Source organism: Lemur catta, chromosome 11, assembly GCF_020740605.2.
Source record: "Lemur catta isolate mLemCat1 chromosome 11, mLemCat1.pri, whole genome shotgun sequence".
Classification (NCBI taxonomy): Eukaryota; Metazoa; Chordata; class Mammalia; order Primates; family Lemuridae; genus Lemur; species Lemur catta.
In genome coordinates, this window is record NC_059138.1 from 5,106,121 (window position 1) to 5,122,747 (window position 16,627).

Below are 16,627 nucleotides of genomic sequence, written 5' to 3' on the forward strand. Positions count from 1 at the left end.
ATGTCTGAGGGGTGAGTGGGGCCCCCAGGCCCGGGAGAGGGAGAGCAAAAGACAAAATGCCTCCTTGCCCTGACAGGAGGGGCAGAGGGGGCTCTGGTGCTGGGCCACCTGGCTGCTCCTGCCTGGGGCCCGCTTTCACTCCGCAGGCCTCCCTGGGACTGCTAGTTCCAGAACCAGGGCTCTGCCCTGGAGAAGGGACCCTTCTCCACACTCATCCCTCACTGCCACTCCCCACCCACCATCCAGGCCCCTGCAGCATCCGTGGTCTGCACCCTCACCTGGAGGGACCCCCTGCCCCCAACTCCAAAATACTCTCACCTTACAGGAGCCCCACTCCCCGGCTGCCGCCCTCCAAACCCCTAAGGGTCATGCCCCTTCTCTGTTCCTGCTAATCCATCGGCAGACCCCAATCTCACACCCTCTAAGCCCACGCGGTGCCCACTCGTTCCCCACTCGTTCCCCGGCAGTCCCTCACTTCCCTGCAGCCCATTTCGGCCCATGAGTAAAGTCCACGCCTTCTGGAACCCCGAGTTCACACTCCCCGAGGGCTTGGGGCTCAGAGCGTGGGCGCTGCCCTCCCTCCAGAGCTTACCAGCGCCTCTGGGAGTCATCCCACGTGACCCTGCAAGAGCTGCTAGACCGAGAGCAGCCCCTGCTCGAACCCGTGCCGGAGCGGGAGCGGCAGTCCTTCCAGTACAGGGTCGCGTCGCTCTACCTGCGCTACCTGGGGCTGCTGCGCTGTTTCGACACCATCTACGACCAGATGGTGCAGCCGCAGAAGCGGCGGCTGCTGCGAAGCCTGCTGGACTGCGTGGCGGGCCGCGTGCTGGAGCTCAAGGACGAGCTGGTGCGCGTCGACCTGAGCGAGAGCCACTGCCTGGACCGCGTGCTGCAGGACCTCAAGCTCACCCCGGTGCGCAGCCGCCGAGAGCCACGGCGGGGCAGGGCGGGGACTGGCCTGGACCACCTGCCGACACCGAGCCCCGCCCCGCCAGCCAGGGGCCTTGCCCCCCCAGGGCATCCTTGGCATTTCCGCAGCTGCAAGGGAAGGAGGGCGGGGCAGATCCGAGACCAGAGTTTGGCCTAGTGAGAAGCGTTCAGGAACTGGGGTGTGTGGAGGAAGTTGGGGGATGGGTGGAGTGAGGCTGGAGAGGTCCCTCCATGGCTGGGAAGACCCAGGCACTGCAGGGGACTGGCCAGGACAGGCCTTCAGAGGCATGCTCCTCACAGTGTGGTCCCTGGAGCAGCAACATCCACATCACCAAGGCAGAAACTGCTGCCGCATCGCAGACCCACTAAATCTGTGTCTGTGTTTTAACAAGAACCTCAGGTGTTCTGTGTGCACAGGCAAGTCCTAGAAGGCTGTTCTAACTCCACCCTGGGCGACAGAGTGAGACCCTGCCTCTATTAAAATAATAATAATAGTATGGCTGTTCTAGAGCATAGAGCTTATGCAGGGCGTCCAGTCCTGCCCCAAGGTTGGGGGTCAGTCACTGCTCCATAACCAAGGCAGTCTCAAATTCCCCCACCAGCTGCAGGGGTGGACTTGGAAAACAAAAATAGATGCCCCAGGCCCTGCCATTCTGATGTGGTTTTCCAGGCGGGACCTAGGAATCTGCATTTAAGAGCTTCCAAGTTGATTCTGATGTACAGCCAGCTTTGGGACCACTGCCACCTACCATGATCCTCTAGAATTCTATTCTCCAGAGGGTGGGAGGTGCAGAGGAAGAAAGGAATGACTCCTGGAGGGATCTGCCCCATAACCTCTAGGTTTCCTACCCCAGGGCTCTAGAGTGCAGGGAACAGTGCCAGGAGTGTGTAAGCAGCTGGGAATGGCAGTGGGTCAGCCAGACGGCCCAGACTTCATTCCTGACCCTCTTTCCTCCATATTGCCCCAAAGGCAGATCTGGAGGTTTCAATCCCCAAATACTTCTTGCTGGAGCAGTCCAGCGCTATTCGGGAGCGAGGGCAGATGCTAGCAGAGATCCTGTCCAGAATGGGGCCAGTGTCCTCCCAGGAGGTAAGTAGGGGACAGACACCCTCCCAGACTCCTCCCATACCCTTTCTGGGACCCTCCAAGACACGGAGAGGCCCTGCTCTGCTCTCTACCCACCTCAGAGTGCTCTTGCTGTCGGTGATCCCTGGCTCCTTGCAAGGCTGCTCTTGTGCTCACCGTGAGCCTCCAGCACCAAGACAGGACTTGGGCACCCAGCTGCTCTGGGAGGACCATGGCCCCAGTGCGTCCTTTGATGGCTGGCTGGCTCCCAGCTGCCCACCTTGGGCGCAAGCTTACCTTCATGTCCCCCTGCTCTTTTGCCCCTGCTCTGGCCAGGACTTTCCAGGAATGCATCGGACCGAGGCCATAATTCTAGTGCAAAAGGCCGAGCGGGCCAGGCAAGGCCGTCTTCGAGCCACCTTCATGAAAGAGATTCAGAAAGAGGAGGAGCGGGACTGGAAGATTCGGGAGGACGGGCAGCGCAAATTCAGTCAGGACCAAGCAGCTCTCACAGTACAAAAGGTAACCTTGGGCACCCAGGAGAAAGGCCAGGGGAGAGTCACCTCCTCCAGGAAGCCTGCCAGGCTCAGCAATTGCTCACAGGATTGCCTGGATTCTGTTGCGCCACAACTAGATTCTAAACCAGGGACTTTAGTCTGTCAGTAAGCATGTGCCTTATTTGTTTATGATTTAATGTGCATTTCTATTGCATAAAAGCCCCAGAAACAGATGGATCGTTAAAATTAGAGGAGAAAGATCCACAATAGAGTAACAGAACAGAGTAGAGGATCATTCCAGAAACCCTTAAGACTGTTAAAAGGAGCCACTAAAATGTATCCTCATGTGGCTGGAGGATCACTTGAACCCTGGGCAACATAGTAAGACCGCATCTCTAAAAAAAAAAAAAAAAAAAGGAAGAAAAAAAACGCTCCTGAGCCTCTGAGGTAAAAGGAGACAGGATGGATGAATTAGATTTGATAACTAATGCGACCCACATATGCTCAAGGTCTGCGAAGGCCAGACGAGAGCACAGGAGCCAGTCCCTGCTCCTGGAGGCGCTGCGGTGCCAATGGAGAGTGCGGGCTGCCCTGCCTCTCTCTGCCCAGCGTCCACGGCCCTGGCCCACCAGCACTCAGCAGTCCTCAGGTCTGAAAGTGGCACGAGTCCAGCTCTGCACTGAGGGGCTCTTGGGCCCAGGACAGGTCACGTGCTGTCTCTGGCCTCAGTTCCTTTGGGTCAAAAGTGAAGGAATGACGAAAGGAGCTCCGTGGTCCCTACAGCGCTGACGCTATGTGCCTGGGTGGAATCAAATATCTGTTCCAGCCGCTCTGGGGATTCCGAGGAGGGAGCGTGGGGAAAGCTTCTTGCAGGGAGTGGTGCTTGAATTCTGATCCGTGCCTCAAAAGATACAGCAGATGAGGGCGGAGATGAGAAGGAGGGAATTCCTGGGGGTGCTCGGAGCTAGAGGGCTTGGGTGCCTGCCATCTGGCTCTGAGCTAGAGGCAGAAGGACACCTGTTCTGGCTGTTTCTGCTCAGTGTGCACCTGCGCACCCAGGGCTCTGCCCACCCCCACCCCACACCTCCTCCATTCCGGCCCTCAGACCCCTGCTGAGAGCGTGGCTGCTGCTCCTCCCTAGGCCTGAGCCTGGAGGAGAGTGTGTCTCACGTGTCCCCTGCCCCCAGGTGTGGAAAGGTTACCTGCAGAGGAAACGCACGCAGCAGGACCGGCAAACGGAGATGGAGTTCATTGGCATGGTGAGCCCGGAGTGCAGGGCTGGCCAGTGCAGGGCCCTCCCTCTCCTTTGTCCTCTGTGCCCCCCCCCAGCACAGCCCTCTCTGGCCCCCCACTGCCCATGCCAACCTCCACTCGGGCCTGGGGGAGGGGTGGAGATCCTGGGTGAGAAAGAGGCGGAAGGACAGAAAAGCCACCAAGCCATGTCCCTTTGCACCCCTCCCTTTTTAAGAACCCCTGGAAGGATCTCAAACGTGGGGTGGGGGAGGAGCAGAGCGCAGAGCGTCATGGACCTCACATCCCTGCCCCCGGCTGGAGGGAGGTGCTGCATGGGGGGTTCACGAGGGGCACGCCGGCCACCCACTGCGGCCCCTGCTAGCCTCGGGGAATCACCAGGGATGTGTTGGGGTGTGGGCACACTCCCCAAACGGGGGTGTTGCAGGCCACAGGCTCCCCATTTGCTCTGGGAGCCCCAGACTTGGTTCTGTGCTCTGCAGGGGGATGGCTAACTGTGGACTGTGCAGTGTGCGTGAGTGTATACACGGGGGAGTGTGGGTGTGGGAGCAGATACTCCTGTGTGTGCCAGTGTGCACTCGTGTGTCTAGGTGGCATGAGCTGGCCCCTGCTCCTGTCTGTCCTCTGCTCTCTGCCGGTTCTCTCATCCAGCTAGTCTCCCCTCCCTAAGGAAAGGAAGGCCATGACGGAGCTCATGAGGGCCATGCTCCCAGGACAGGGCCTTTGCCTGGGCAGATCCAGCAGAGGCCTGGCTGGCAGAGGGACTTGGGAGGGGCCGGGCTGGGGGAGCCGGGGATGTCTTGGCAGGCTGGGATGGCTCCAGTGGAGGCTGGGGCCTTCAGGAGGAGGGAAGGATGGGGGGCCCTGTGGGAGTGGAGGTGAGAGACTTGTTGGGGGGCTGGAGAGTTAGACCCCCAGGACGTGCCAGCAAGCAGAGGGAGGCAGGGGTCGGCCTTGGTGGGAGGGGGGGCACGGCAGTGGGTGAGGAATGAGCCTGGCCGCCCGGGCCCATCAGCAGTGTGAGCTCAGCGTTTTCAGTAATTGTCTCTGCGCAGAGTGATATTTAAAATACATTTGGGAGCCAATGAGGCGGGAAAGTGGCTGCGAGAGCGGCTGCCAAGGCGGCCAGCGTGGGGCGGGGGCTGGGCTGGGGCTCCGGGGAAGGTTGTGCTGGGGGCGTGGGCGGGGCCTGCCCGGATGCATCCAGCAAACGCATTACCAGAGTAATTTACACAGATGAATTTCGGCTCCAAACACGGTTTCTCCTGATGCAGGCCTGCCGGTCGTTCCACGCGGGCGTGCGGGGAAGGCGGGAGGGGGGCTGGGTGCTGGTCCTCCCACTCCCACCTCTGAGCCCCCGGCCTCTCCCTCCGCTCCCCCAGCTGCCCCCGCCCAGCCAGGTGGAGCACCTGGACATCATGTCCCAGGCCGGCCTCGGGGACGATATCCGGAGGCTCCGCCAGATAGAAAAGGAGGAGGAGTTCCAGGAGGCCATGGAGAAGGCCGGTAGTTTCCTCAGGGAGACAGAGGGGCCTGACATGAAGGAGAAGATGAAGGAGCAGATCTGTCAGTGGTTCATCGAGTGCCAGTCAGTGTCCTCGCCTCGGCTGACCCCAAACTCCACCCCTCATGCCCTCCTCCCGCCAGTGTCCCCAAGGCTGCTCCTGCCCCCCACTGCTGTTCTGCCCTCTAGTCCTCTGTCTACCCCTCTCCCCACACACTGCTGACGCTCCTGATTTAAACTCGGGGCCCTGGTGTACGGGACCTTCTCCACTCCTGGCTTCCCATTTCCACAAAGGGAGAGCAAATGCCGGGATGCGACCGGAAGAGCATCCGAGAATGTCCCTGCAGTCTGTCCCTTCCGCCTGCATCTGTGCATCTTCCCGCTCTCCCTCCACCTCCCTGGTCTTTATCTTCCCGCACCCTTCTCTACCCACCTATCCATGTACCCACCCAACCATCTGTCTGGTCCACGTGCCCAACCCCCCATCCATCTCTCCAACCATCTTATGTCCACTTAGTGCCCTTACCGGCCGGTTCCCTGATTATCCAGATGAGTCTCTAGGTGGATCCTACCTGATCTTTGCAGACAAAACTCCAGAACAGGTACCCTGGAGGTGGGGACAGGAGGTGCTCTGCGGCAGGTGGAGCCCAGGGTTATGGAGAGTGGGAGTGTGAGCTGAAGGGGCAGCGGGTGGGGGAGGGTCAGCCTCAGTGGAGGCAGAGGCGGCCAGAGAGACGACATGGGCAGAGGGGCAAGGGGACCTGTGGCTGGAGAAGGCTTCCACAGCCAGGGAGGGAGACACGTCTGGGGAGACTCGTGGCCCCAGATCACTGTGGCCCAGGGGAGGCGGCAGCTTGGATCCCACGCTCCTTCCTGGGTGCCCCTTTCTCCCTGGACTCGGCGAAGTCTCTGCATGCTCAGCTGTCTGGGTCCCACTAGTTACCGAGGCCTGGGGGATCCTTGGTCCGCCCCAGTCTTGGCCCCGTCCTCCCGAGACGTCTTTCGTCGTCGTTGGTCACAGGTAAGAATGGAGCTGGAGACGCAGGTCCAGGAGAGCAAGAAAAAGGAGCAAGAGAAAAGTGAGGAAAAAGAAAAGGATAAAAAACAGAAGAAGAAAGGGAAGAAAGAAAAGGCCAAAAAGGGGGTAAGACACGTCCTGGACAGAGGAGCGAGTGGGGGGGCGGTAGGGCGAGGGCGTCCAGGCCACAGGACACTTCCATTCCAGGAAGCGGATGTGATGCTGAAGGTGCTGCCGTCCAAGTTCACACCTGCGATTAGCGCGGGGCACGTGGAGTACTTAAGTAAGCGGGCTGGGGAGGAGTGTCTGGGCCTTGTGGAGGTCCCGGGACCTTGGGTCCTGCGGACAGGGGCCTCTGCCACATGGACCATGAGGCGGCTATGTGGCTGTGTGGGTGTCTGAGTGTTTGGGCTGAGGGGATGATGCCAAGGGAGAGAGGGAGGTGTGCTGCGATTCCTGGGGTGTGGCTACCATGGGTTGGGTCTGAATCCTGGGGGTCACAGACCCTGGGCTCAAGCCTCTGTCTGAGTTCTGGGCAGGAGCATTTCGGAGGGCCGGGAGGGGTCGGGTCCCTGGCCCGTGTGTGTGCGTGTGCACAGCTGGGACTCTGACCCTCACACATCCCTCCCTTTCTGCGGTCAGACCTGTGGAAGAACCGGCAGGAGAGCGTACACCCCAGTCAGAACTTTGACTCCGAGACCCTTCGGGAGGAGAAGAGGAAGGAATTGGAGCAGGAGATCCGGGTGCAGGTGAGCACTGGTCAGGCTTCCCTGCAGGCCGCACCCGGATGCCCTCTTCCCTGCCGGGCACCGGTGGCCCACCCCAGGCTCCTCCCCACCCCTCTGGCTGCCTCCTGCTTGTCCCGAAGCCCTACCCTGGGCCGGCTCATCGTCTGCAGCCATCGCTGCCTGCCAGGCACAGTCCCAGCTCTGCCTGTTGCCCAGCCCCCCCCCTCTGCTTCCCGTCCCCCTTTCTCCCTGGGAGCCTGATGCAAGACGTGAAGGCATGGGAGGAGCTCTGGCTGGGGTCAGACGGGGCAGAGGCTGGGGATCCACACCCCACCACATCCTCAGGAGCCCCCTGACAACATGATGCACTCGTGCCATGTGCTTTAGGAGCATTTAATTACGTCATCTTTCCCACAACCCACGAGGGAGGTACTGTGGTTTTTGCGATGGTACACAAGGGACACTGAGGCTAAGAGGTTATATAACTGCTCCTGGTCACAGAGACCTCAAGGGGTGTGTCTCGGGCTTGGACTCCATCTTGGAGGCTTCTCCCCACGTTGCTGACGGTTGAGAGTGGGACTCGGGGAGAGCAGGACTCCGACCAGGACCGGGTGTGGACAGGTGCGGGGAGGGAGGAGAACGCAAAGGCACACGTGGGTAGGCATCGGTGGCTGTCCCTGCTGCCCTCACCAGGCTCAGGGGCTCTTCCGTGAGGCTCCTCCCTCCTCCCTGCCCTGGTGGCTCCTCACTTCTCCCACTGCCCCCCAGCCCCAGGCCGCCACGGCCCCTGCTGTCTCCCCCAGGTGGATGAGCTGATGCGCCAGGAGCTGAGGAACCTGCGCCTGGCTGTGGACAAGGAGGAGGAGAGGCCCTTGAAGGCTCCGAAGGCGAGATGAGGGGCTGGGGCTGGCCCGGGCGGGCACGCCGGGCGGGGCAAGGAGCAGAGAACAATGAACCATGCCCTGTTTCCCACCAGAAAAAGCCTGGGAAGAAAACTGGGAAGAAGAAGGAAAAAGATCTGACCCCAGACAGGTAGCCGAGGTGGTGGAGGCAGTCGCTGTCTAGGACGGACCTGACTGCTGGTCCTGGTTCTGCTGCTGTGTGACCTTGGGAAGGTCACTCTACCCTCTCTGACCCCTGGCCTTGTTCTCCCGGTCACTGCCCTGTCAAACTCACACGGTAGCTGTGCATGTCGGGTGCAGGCGTACGAACGGGCTTTGACAGTGACAATGTAGAATGAGACACAAATGGAGTCTCCCTCCCTCTGGACCTCCCAGGCGGGGGCATTGGGGGCCCATCAGCGGTCTCTTTCTACCTCATGAACACACTGACATGAGCCTCTTTAATGGTCTTCCCTCCCAGGAGGATTTACATCTGAAATGTGGTTTCTAAGAAGAGGGTAGTGCTTAACCCAAGCGGCTGGGTTGCTCACAGTGGACCTGTGGGCAGCGGGCAGACTGCCGGCAATGCCACCCTCACACCGCCTCGCAGGGCCCCCGCCGCGGGAGGCCTGCGCCCTGGGACGGTGACTGGGTGCCACGCCCTCTGCCTGTGCCTGTGCAGCAGCACCGTTTACGCTTCTGATCACTGAGCGCTGGGCAGGAGGACCACAGGCCCCCTCTCTGCCCTCGTTCCCCTTGCCCTTTCTTGATAACATTCTTGAGGTCTTCTTGTGTCATCCTCTGCCAGGTCTGTAGACTCTCTGTACAGAGAGCTTGTCGTGTTTGGCCTCCTAAAGAAGAGTGAGACTGTAGCCCTGAAAGACTACATTGGTGAGACCCCTCCCCTAACCTCTGCTCCCCACAGCCCTGGCTCACCAGCCGCCTTCCCCTGGGACAGAGTGCCACTCACCGGGTGGCCGCCCGTCCCCACAGGTGACTGCCTCCATCTGGGATCCACACTGACTTTGGCAAACAAGTTGCCCATGCCCTCCCTGTTTGACATACGACAGAACATGGCCTTGTATGCAGTCCTGCGGCTGGGTAAGAGGCCCTGGGGAGAGTGTAGAGCCAGCGCGGGGCGGGTGTCTCTCGGTGTAGGGCTCTGGGATTCTAGGCAGGGGGCTGAGGCGGGCATGTCCAGCCTGGGCCTCCAATCCGCAGGGCCTCCTGCCTTCTCCAGGCCATGTGGGTCCTCGACCCACACTGCCAGCCCCTTACTCATCCCCAGTGACAACCCATTCCCAGAAGACCAGCCCCACAGCCCTATTGAATAGCAGAGCCGGAGGAGATCTTTGGGTTGCAGCAGCATCTTGCATGCCTTTTAATTCCGCCCCGTCGTAGCGGGAGTGGAAGCAGCTGGTATAGAGAACAAGAAGGGTGTTGGAAGGGGTGGCAGTCTCCCTCCTGACCACACGTCGAGACTGCCAAGCCACACAATCCCCAAGCTCTCGGCTTGCAGGCCCGCGAAACTGCTCAGACGTTGGGGAAGGTAGTACGGCTGGGACCTGAACCTCACCCTCCCACCGGGCCCCAGGCTGACCTGACGGGGTCCTCCCCAGCCCCACCCCTGCTCCTGGCTCATCGCCGCCTCTGGCCCCTTTTCCTCGTCAGGCTCCCCAGACATCCATGCCATGGCTCCCCTCATCCGCTCCCTCCTCCTGGTGGGCCCCTCCGGCATGGGGAAGAAGATGCTGGTCAAGGCCGTGTGCACAGAAACCGGTGCCAACCTGTTTGACCTGTCGCCTGGCAACCTGCCGGGCAAATATCCTGGCAAGACCGGAGCGCAGATGATAGTGCATATGGTCTTCAAGGTCTGGAGCCCATGAGTTTTGGCATTGCTGGTTCTTAGACTTGGGATAACAGAGCAGGGTGGGCTTTATGCTTAAGAGGTCACCCATCGGCCTGGTTAGTGTGATTCAGGACCTGGACTGGTGAGGTCTCCCTACCGCCCTCTGCTAGCTGCCTGCATTCTCCCTGGAGCCCCGGGGGGGGGGGGGGGGGGGGAAGGGCAGGGGAGTGGGGAGACAGAGCGGTTTCTTCTCACAGCAAGATGAGGGTTCAGACTGAGGTGGGAGGTGTGTGCAGAAGGCTGGCATGTGGGGCCGGCAGGAGGTGGGATGTGGAAGCTGGAGGCTCCAAGGTCAGCCACTGCCCAAGGCCAGCCCTGGTGCAGGGTTCCAGGTGGGGCTGTGACCCTCGCTGGGAACATCTAGTGTCTGATTTCTACTCTCTGACCTGTCCAGGTAGCCCGGCTCCTACAGCCCTCTGTGATCTGGATTGGAAATGCTGAGAAGAATTTCTATAAGAAGGTCCCAAAAGAAGAGAGACAGGTGAGGGAGCGTGGTCACCAAGTGCTGTGTGGGCAGGGCTGGCAGGCTAGGACTTCTCGTCACTTCAAATTCCACCCACTGAGACCTTGGGCAAGTCCCCTCTCCTCCTCCTCCCTGCCACGCCTGATTTACTTTCTCAAAGTAGGATGGACAGCACCCTCCCCAGGGCTGAGCCTGGGGCATGTGCTCCAGGAGCCTGGATGCCCCGTCACTGTGCGCCACCCCCTCACCCCCCCACCCCCTAACAGATGGACCCAAAGCGAATAAAGAAGGACCTCACCAAGGCCATGAAGCTGTTGGTTCCTGGAGACCGCGTGATGCTGATTGGGACAACTGCCCGGCCGCAGCTGGCAGAGCTGAAGGGGCTGTGCCGGGTCTACGAGCGGATTCTCCTGATGCCCCGGCCCGACTATGCTTCTCGCTATGGTGAGGTCTGGGGACGTGGGACAGCCCGAGAGGGGCCCGGGCACTGCTGCCCCTGCCACAGCCTGCCCACCTCTCTTCCCACCCCCCACTGCTGCTGCGAGCCCTCACCTCCACAGCCAGGTGCTCTCGAAGGGCTGCTGGACAAGCAGCCCAGTGGCCGGGGTCCTGGCCTCAGCTCTGTGGACACAGGCAGGTCACTTACGTCCTCTGGGGCTGCATTTCCTGTGCTAAGTTGGGAGGGTGATCCCCACCGCTCGGGCCCTGCCTTCCTGGCGGAGAGGAGCCGATGGTCGGGGCTGCTCTCTAGGAGCACAGAGCCACTCTCGGACCAAGGCAGAGGCTGGCAGGGCCATGCTGCCTGCCCTGGTGCCCACTGGCCCCCATGCCCATGTCCTCCCCAACGCCTGCAGGGCTCTGGAAGCGTATGATAGAGGCCCGGGGGTTCCAAGTGACCCAGAGCCTGGACATCAGTGCCCTGGCCAAGGTGTCCGATGGCTACACACCCGGTCACATTCTCCAAGCCATCCAATCGGTGCTGAATGAGCGGCGGCTCCTGCAAGTGGCCAAGCGGCCCCTGGTGGCCTCTGAATTCCTGGGACATCTGGCGAAACTAGATCCAGTGTACAGGGAGGAGGAGGAGTCCCTGAAGGTGAGGCTGATGGGGCTGGGGCTGTGGGTGAGCTGTGCCCGTCAGGGGTCCAGCCCCGCCAAAACATGCCTGGGACCCCTCCCTCTGCTCCCCCAAATCACCAGAGGATGACTGGGTTCAAATGAACGTGGGTCTCAGCTGGAGGGAACAGGAAATGACCAGGAAAGGCCAAGGGGTAGGGGTGTGTGGGCAGGACCATCTCACCTGGTCTCCCTGAGAGAGGGAGCCCAAAAGGGCCGCCTATATGTCAGGAGCCCTTGACTGGTTCTGGGATCAAATGTCACCTACGTCCCGTCCCCACCCCTGATTCAGTGCCCTCTGGGTGGCCCAAGGGTGGCCTTGGGAGCCCAGGAGAGAGGGCTGCAGAGGTGGAGGGAGGAGAGCTTGCCCCTGAGATGGCTGACACTGTGGCCTGGAGTACTGAGTGGGGAGTAAGGGGAATCCTGGGGGGTGGGGGAGGAGAGGCTGCTGAGGACACAGAGTCCATGAAAAGGGGAAGGGTGAGGTCAGGAGGCAGAACCGAGGGTCGGGAAGAGGTACTCGCCCCTCCCGCTCCCTTCACCCCAGGACTGGTACTTCAAGACTCCACTGGGCAAGAAGAGCATGAAACTCAGCAAGGACCAGCTGGAGGCCGAGGAAGCTAGGCTGGCCAAGGAGAAGAAGAAGAGGAAATGATACATGAGATTAATGGGGCGGGACTGGGCAGTGCCTCAAGAGTGAGGGGACAGGGGGCAGAGGCATAAATGCCCCGGTGGCTCAGGGACACTCTTGTCTGCCCATGTCCGTGTCTATGCCCTCCTTCTGCGCACCCCCCCCCACCATGCCCAGCCCCATCTGGCCCCCACCTCTTTCTCCCGGACCCCGGCCCTTGCTGGCTCACCGCTGTCTCCCGCTCTGGCTCCCAGATCCCTGTGCTCAGCCCCCACCTCGGTGTCTCCATCGCCTCGTCATTGTCCTGTCTTGGTTCCCAGCTCTCTTCCTCCTTAAGGTATTTAAGTGAGAAAAACTACGAAAAGAAGGAGAGAGGGAAAGAGGAGAGAGGGGAGAAGGAAGGTCCACAGTCAGCACAGACAGGAAAAGGCAGAGTCTGGAACCGTCCCCAGTCCTAGCCCCTTGGCACTAGCTCCCTGTGTGGTCTGCACAGTGCTTTCCCTTCCCAGGGCCTCAGTTTCCTTACTTGCGTAATGAGAAGAGGTTGGAGCAGCTGATCTCTAAGATCCCTTCTACTCTAGGGCTCGGTTATTCTAGCAGAAGTGTCTGGGCAGTCAGGGAGTGAGGGTGCTGGGGTGGGGAGGGTTGGGGGAGCCCTGCAAGGGTGTGGGGAAATGGAGGGGCTTTGTGGCCAGGGCCAGGGCTGTTGGTAGACCCAACACCTCCTCTGAGTGGCCTTCCCCTCTTTCTTCCAAAGACCCCCCAACTTGGCACCTGTCTACCCCAGCTCTGCGCTTTGTCCTCTGGCTGACCTACAGCCTACACTTCAGGGCTTGATGGGACACAGCCTCTCACCCTTGGGGAGGAGTCCAGCTGTGGGTTCCCCCTTGCTGGAAAAAGAATAGTTCAGGTGGGTGGGGTCAAGGCACTTGGGGAGCAGGGGCAATCACCATCAAGGGCTGGGGAACCCCATAGTTCTCTGGGAAAAGGCAGACCCATGGACACTGTACAGAGTGTGTGGATAAAGGTCAAGGTGTGTCCACCGGCAGCAAGAGCCAGTACAAGACCTGCAGCTAGAAAACTACTGGAAGAAAACATGGGGGAAAGCTCCATGACATTGGTCTGGCAGAGACTTCTTGGATATGACCCCAAAAGCCCAGCAGAAATAGACAAATGTGATTGCATCAAACTAAAAAACTTCTGCACAGCAAAGGAAATGATTAATAGTGGGAAGAAGTAACCCACAGATTGGGAGAAAATATTTTGCAAATCAAACATCTGATAAGGGACTAATATCCAAAATATATAAGGACTCGAACTTCTCAATAACAAGAAAATAAATAATCCTATTTAAAAATGAGCAGAGAACCTGAATAGACATTTCTCAAAAGAAGACATATAAATGCTCGATATATAATATATATGAAAAATGCTACCATCTCTAATCATAGAAATGTAAATTAAAACTACAATGAGAGATCACCTCACATCTGGTAGAATGGCTGTTGTCACAAAGATGAAACACAAGCATTGACAAGGATACAGAGAAAAGAGAACTCTGTGTACTTTGGTGGTATTGGAAATTAGTACAGCCATTTTGGAAAATAGTACGGTGGTTCCTCAGAAAACTAAAATTAGAATTACCTTATGAGCCAGAAATCCCACTACGGGGTACATACCCAGAGGAATTGAAGTCAGTATGTGGAAGAGACGTCTGCGCTCCCATGTTCGTTGCAGCGCTGTGCACAAAGCCAAGACATGGAAGCAAACTAAGTGTCCATCAGGGGAGGAACGGATACAGAAAATGAGGCAGAGCCTCTTCCAGGGACGCTGTCTAGAGGCCCTCAGAACAGTCCAGCGTTTGACATACGGTTCTGGGCTTTCCTACAATACAGCCTCTAACAAACCTAGGCTGTCCTGAGCCCCTGCTAACAGGAGTGTTTGCCTTCATACCAGGGGGGTTGGACCAACACCAACATCTGCAGGTGGCACATACCCAGGGAGACTCTGGGCATTCGTGCTGTGGGACCTAAAGTTCTCATAGGGTGTCTAAAATGGAAAAACATGCCAGCAGGGCTCTGGTGGTCCCACATGTGCCACATGTGTCTGTGACAGGGTCAAGTGTGCTTTCCCTATTGAGGAGCAGAAAGTCGTGGAATTGTTGAAAGCACAGCACAGAGTCAGGAAGCTAAATTAAAAAAGGAAGATTTGTTGAGTAATAAAAATTGAAAGGCTAAAAAACAGTGAGGTGTATCTACATAATGGATTACTATTCAGCCTTTAAAAACAGGAAGTTCTGTCATTTGCGACAACACGGGTGAACCTAGAGGACATTATGTTAAGTGAAATAAGCCAGGCACAGAGAGACCCGTACTGCAAGATGTCACTCATACGGGAATCCAGAAAGTCCAACTCAGAGACGCACACAGTAGAAGGTGGCCACCAGGGGCTGGGGGGGGGGGCGGTGGATGGGGAAAGGGGAGACGTTGGTCAGTGGGTTGACGCTACAGTGACAGGAGGACCAGGTCCTGGTGATCTACTGCACAGCACGGTGACTGCAGTTTATAATAATGTGTATTTCAAGATAGCTAAAACAGGATTTTAAATGTTCTTACCACAGAGGAATGATAATGTTTAAGGTGATAAGGTAATTACCCTGATTTGATCATTACGTAGAGTACACGTATCAAAATGTTGTACCCCACAAATATATACAGTTATTATTCATCAATTAAAAATGAAATATTTTTTAAAAAGCAATTGATTAAAATTTTTTTTACAAAAGAGCCAGCGTGAGCCAGAGAGGTGCGACTGCTTGGGCTGGAGCACCCCTGTCGCCGTGGGAGTGGTGGGCCTGAGCCGAACCCTGCCTGGTCTTACATTTTCTTTCTCCCCTTTTTTCTTTTTATTCCCCCAAAGACAGCAGTCTCATCCTGGCTTGCCTGAGGAGGCAGAGGCACTTCTTCCTCACTCTCCAGCTAAACCCCATCTAACCATGACAGGGTAGAGATGCCATATGGGAGATCCAGGGGTCATCCAAGAAAATGGAGGTGTCACTATGCAGGATGGGCAGGGGCGGGTCAGCACCCAGGATGAGCAAGGAGGTGTCAACACCCACGATGGGCGTGGGGGGGTCAGCACCCAGGATGGGTGTGGGGGGTCAGCACCCAGGATGAGTGGGGGGCTCAGCACCCAGGATGGGTGGGGGGGGTTAGTACCCAGGATGGGTGGGGGGGTCAGCACCCAGGATGGGTGGGTGGGGTTAGTACCCAGGATGGGTAGGGGGGTCAGCACCCAGGATGAGTGAGGGGGTCAGTACACAGGATGGGTGGGGGGGCTAGTACCCAGAATGGGCATGGGGAGATCAGTACCCAGGATGGGTGTGGGGGGGTCAGCACCCAGGATGGGTGGGGGGGGTTAGTACCAAGGATGGGTGGGGGGGGGTCAGTACACAGGATGGGTGTGGGGGGGTTAGTACCCAGGATGAGCAGGGGAGGGATCAGTACCCAGGATGGGCATGGGGGCACCAGTACCCAGGATGAGTGGGGGGGTCAGCACCCAGGATGGGTGGGTGGGGGTTAGTACCCAGGATGGGCATGGGGGAACCAGTACCCAGGATGAGTGGGGGGTCAGCACCCAGGATGGGTGGGGGGGTTAGTACCCAGGATGGGTGTGGGGAGATCAGTACCCAGGATGGGTGTGGGGGGGTCAGTACCCAGGATGGGTGGGGGGAGATCAGTACCCAGGATGGGTGGGGGGGGGTCAGTACCCAGGATGGGTGGGGGGGGCACCAGTACCCAGGATGAGTGTGGGGAGATCAGTACACAGGATGGGTGGGTGGGTTAGTACCCAGGATGGGTGTGGGGGGGTCAGTACCCAGGATGGGTGGGGGGGTTAGTACCCAGGATGGGCGTGGGGAGATCAGTACCCAGGATGGGCGTGGGGGGGTCAGTACCCAGGATGGGTGGGGGGGTTAGTACCCAGGATGGGCGTGGGGAGATCAGTACCCAGGATGGGCGTGGGGGGGTCAGTACCCAGGATGGGTGGGGGGGTCAGTACCCAGGATGGGTGGGGGGGGGTCAGTACCCAGGATGGGTGGGGGGGGGCACCAGTACCCAGGATGGGTGTGGGGAGATCAGTACACAGGATGGGTGTGGGGGGGGTCAGTACCCAGGATGGGTGGGGGGAGATCAGTACCCAGGATGGGTGGGGGGGGTCAGTACCCTGGATGGCGGGGGGCACCAGTACCCAGGATGGGTGTGGGGAGATCAGTACACAGGATGGGTGTGGGGGGTCAACCCAGTATGAATAGAGGGGATCAGCACCCAGAATGGGCGTGGGGCGTTTCTGTTGCTGCCTGTGGGGGGAGCCCTATTCCCTGGGCAGAAATCTGTGTTCTGGAGGAGACTCCTTGGGGGGTGCCTCACACGGTGGGGGTAGCCTCCAGTGTTTGTCACTGCTGTGAACCCCGCCCTTGGATTTGGGAGTGGGAAGGTGCAGGGCTAACCAGTGACATTTGGGAGGGCGGGAAACATTACCTGACAGGCACAGGCCCCCCCTGTGGGATCCAAGGGCAGGCCGCAGGAGGCTGATTTGTGAAGCAGCTGATAGACAACAAAGCGCTTGAGATCCCGGG

General features: G+C 58.9%; 1 protein-coding gene across 1 annotated transcript; it reads left to right on the forward strand.

Annotated features, from left to right (window-relative positions):
- On the forward strand, window positions 1-12,015 carry IQCA1L (IQ motif containing with AAA domain 1 like). The gene is made up of 19 exons (XM_045564993.1): window positions 1-11; window positions 586-913; window positions 1,901-2,020; window positions 2,333-2,518; window positions 3,681-3,752; window positions 5,127-5,332; window positions 5,766-5,850; window positions 6,270-6,392; window positions 6,474-6,549; window positions 6,909-7,015; window positions 7,798-7,881; window positions 7,971-8,026; window positions 8,684-8,766; window positions 8,869-8,976; window positions 9,547-9,746; window positions 10,179-10,265; window positions 10,514-10,691; window positions 11,102-11,340; window positions 11,908-12,015. The coding sequence occupies exons 1-19, from the start codon at window positions 1-3 to the stop codon at window positions 12,013-12,015; spliced, it is 2,457 nt and encodes an 818-aa protein (XP_045420949.1).
- The last annotated feature ends 4,612 nt before the right edge of the window (window positions 12,016-16,627 follow it).

Excerpts from the sequence above, each read along its gene's own strand:
- IQCA1L (XM_045564993.1), top strand. Across the intron at positions 6,393-6,473 it reads AAGAAAAGGCCAAAAAGGGG|GAAGCGGATGTGATGCTGAA; the intron begins GTAAGACACGTC and ends CTTCCATTCCAG. Across the intron at positions 7,882-7,970 it reads GGCCCTTGAAGGCTCCGAAG|AAAAAGCCTGGGAAGAAAAC; the intron begins GCGAGATGAGGG and ends GTTTCCCACCAG.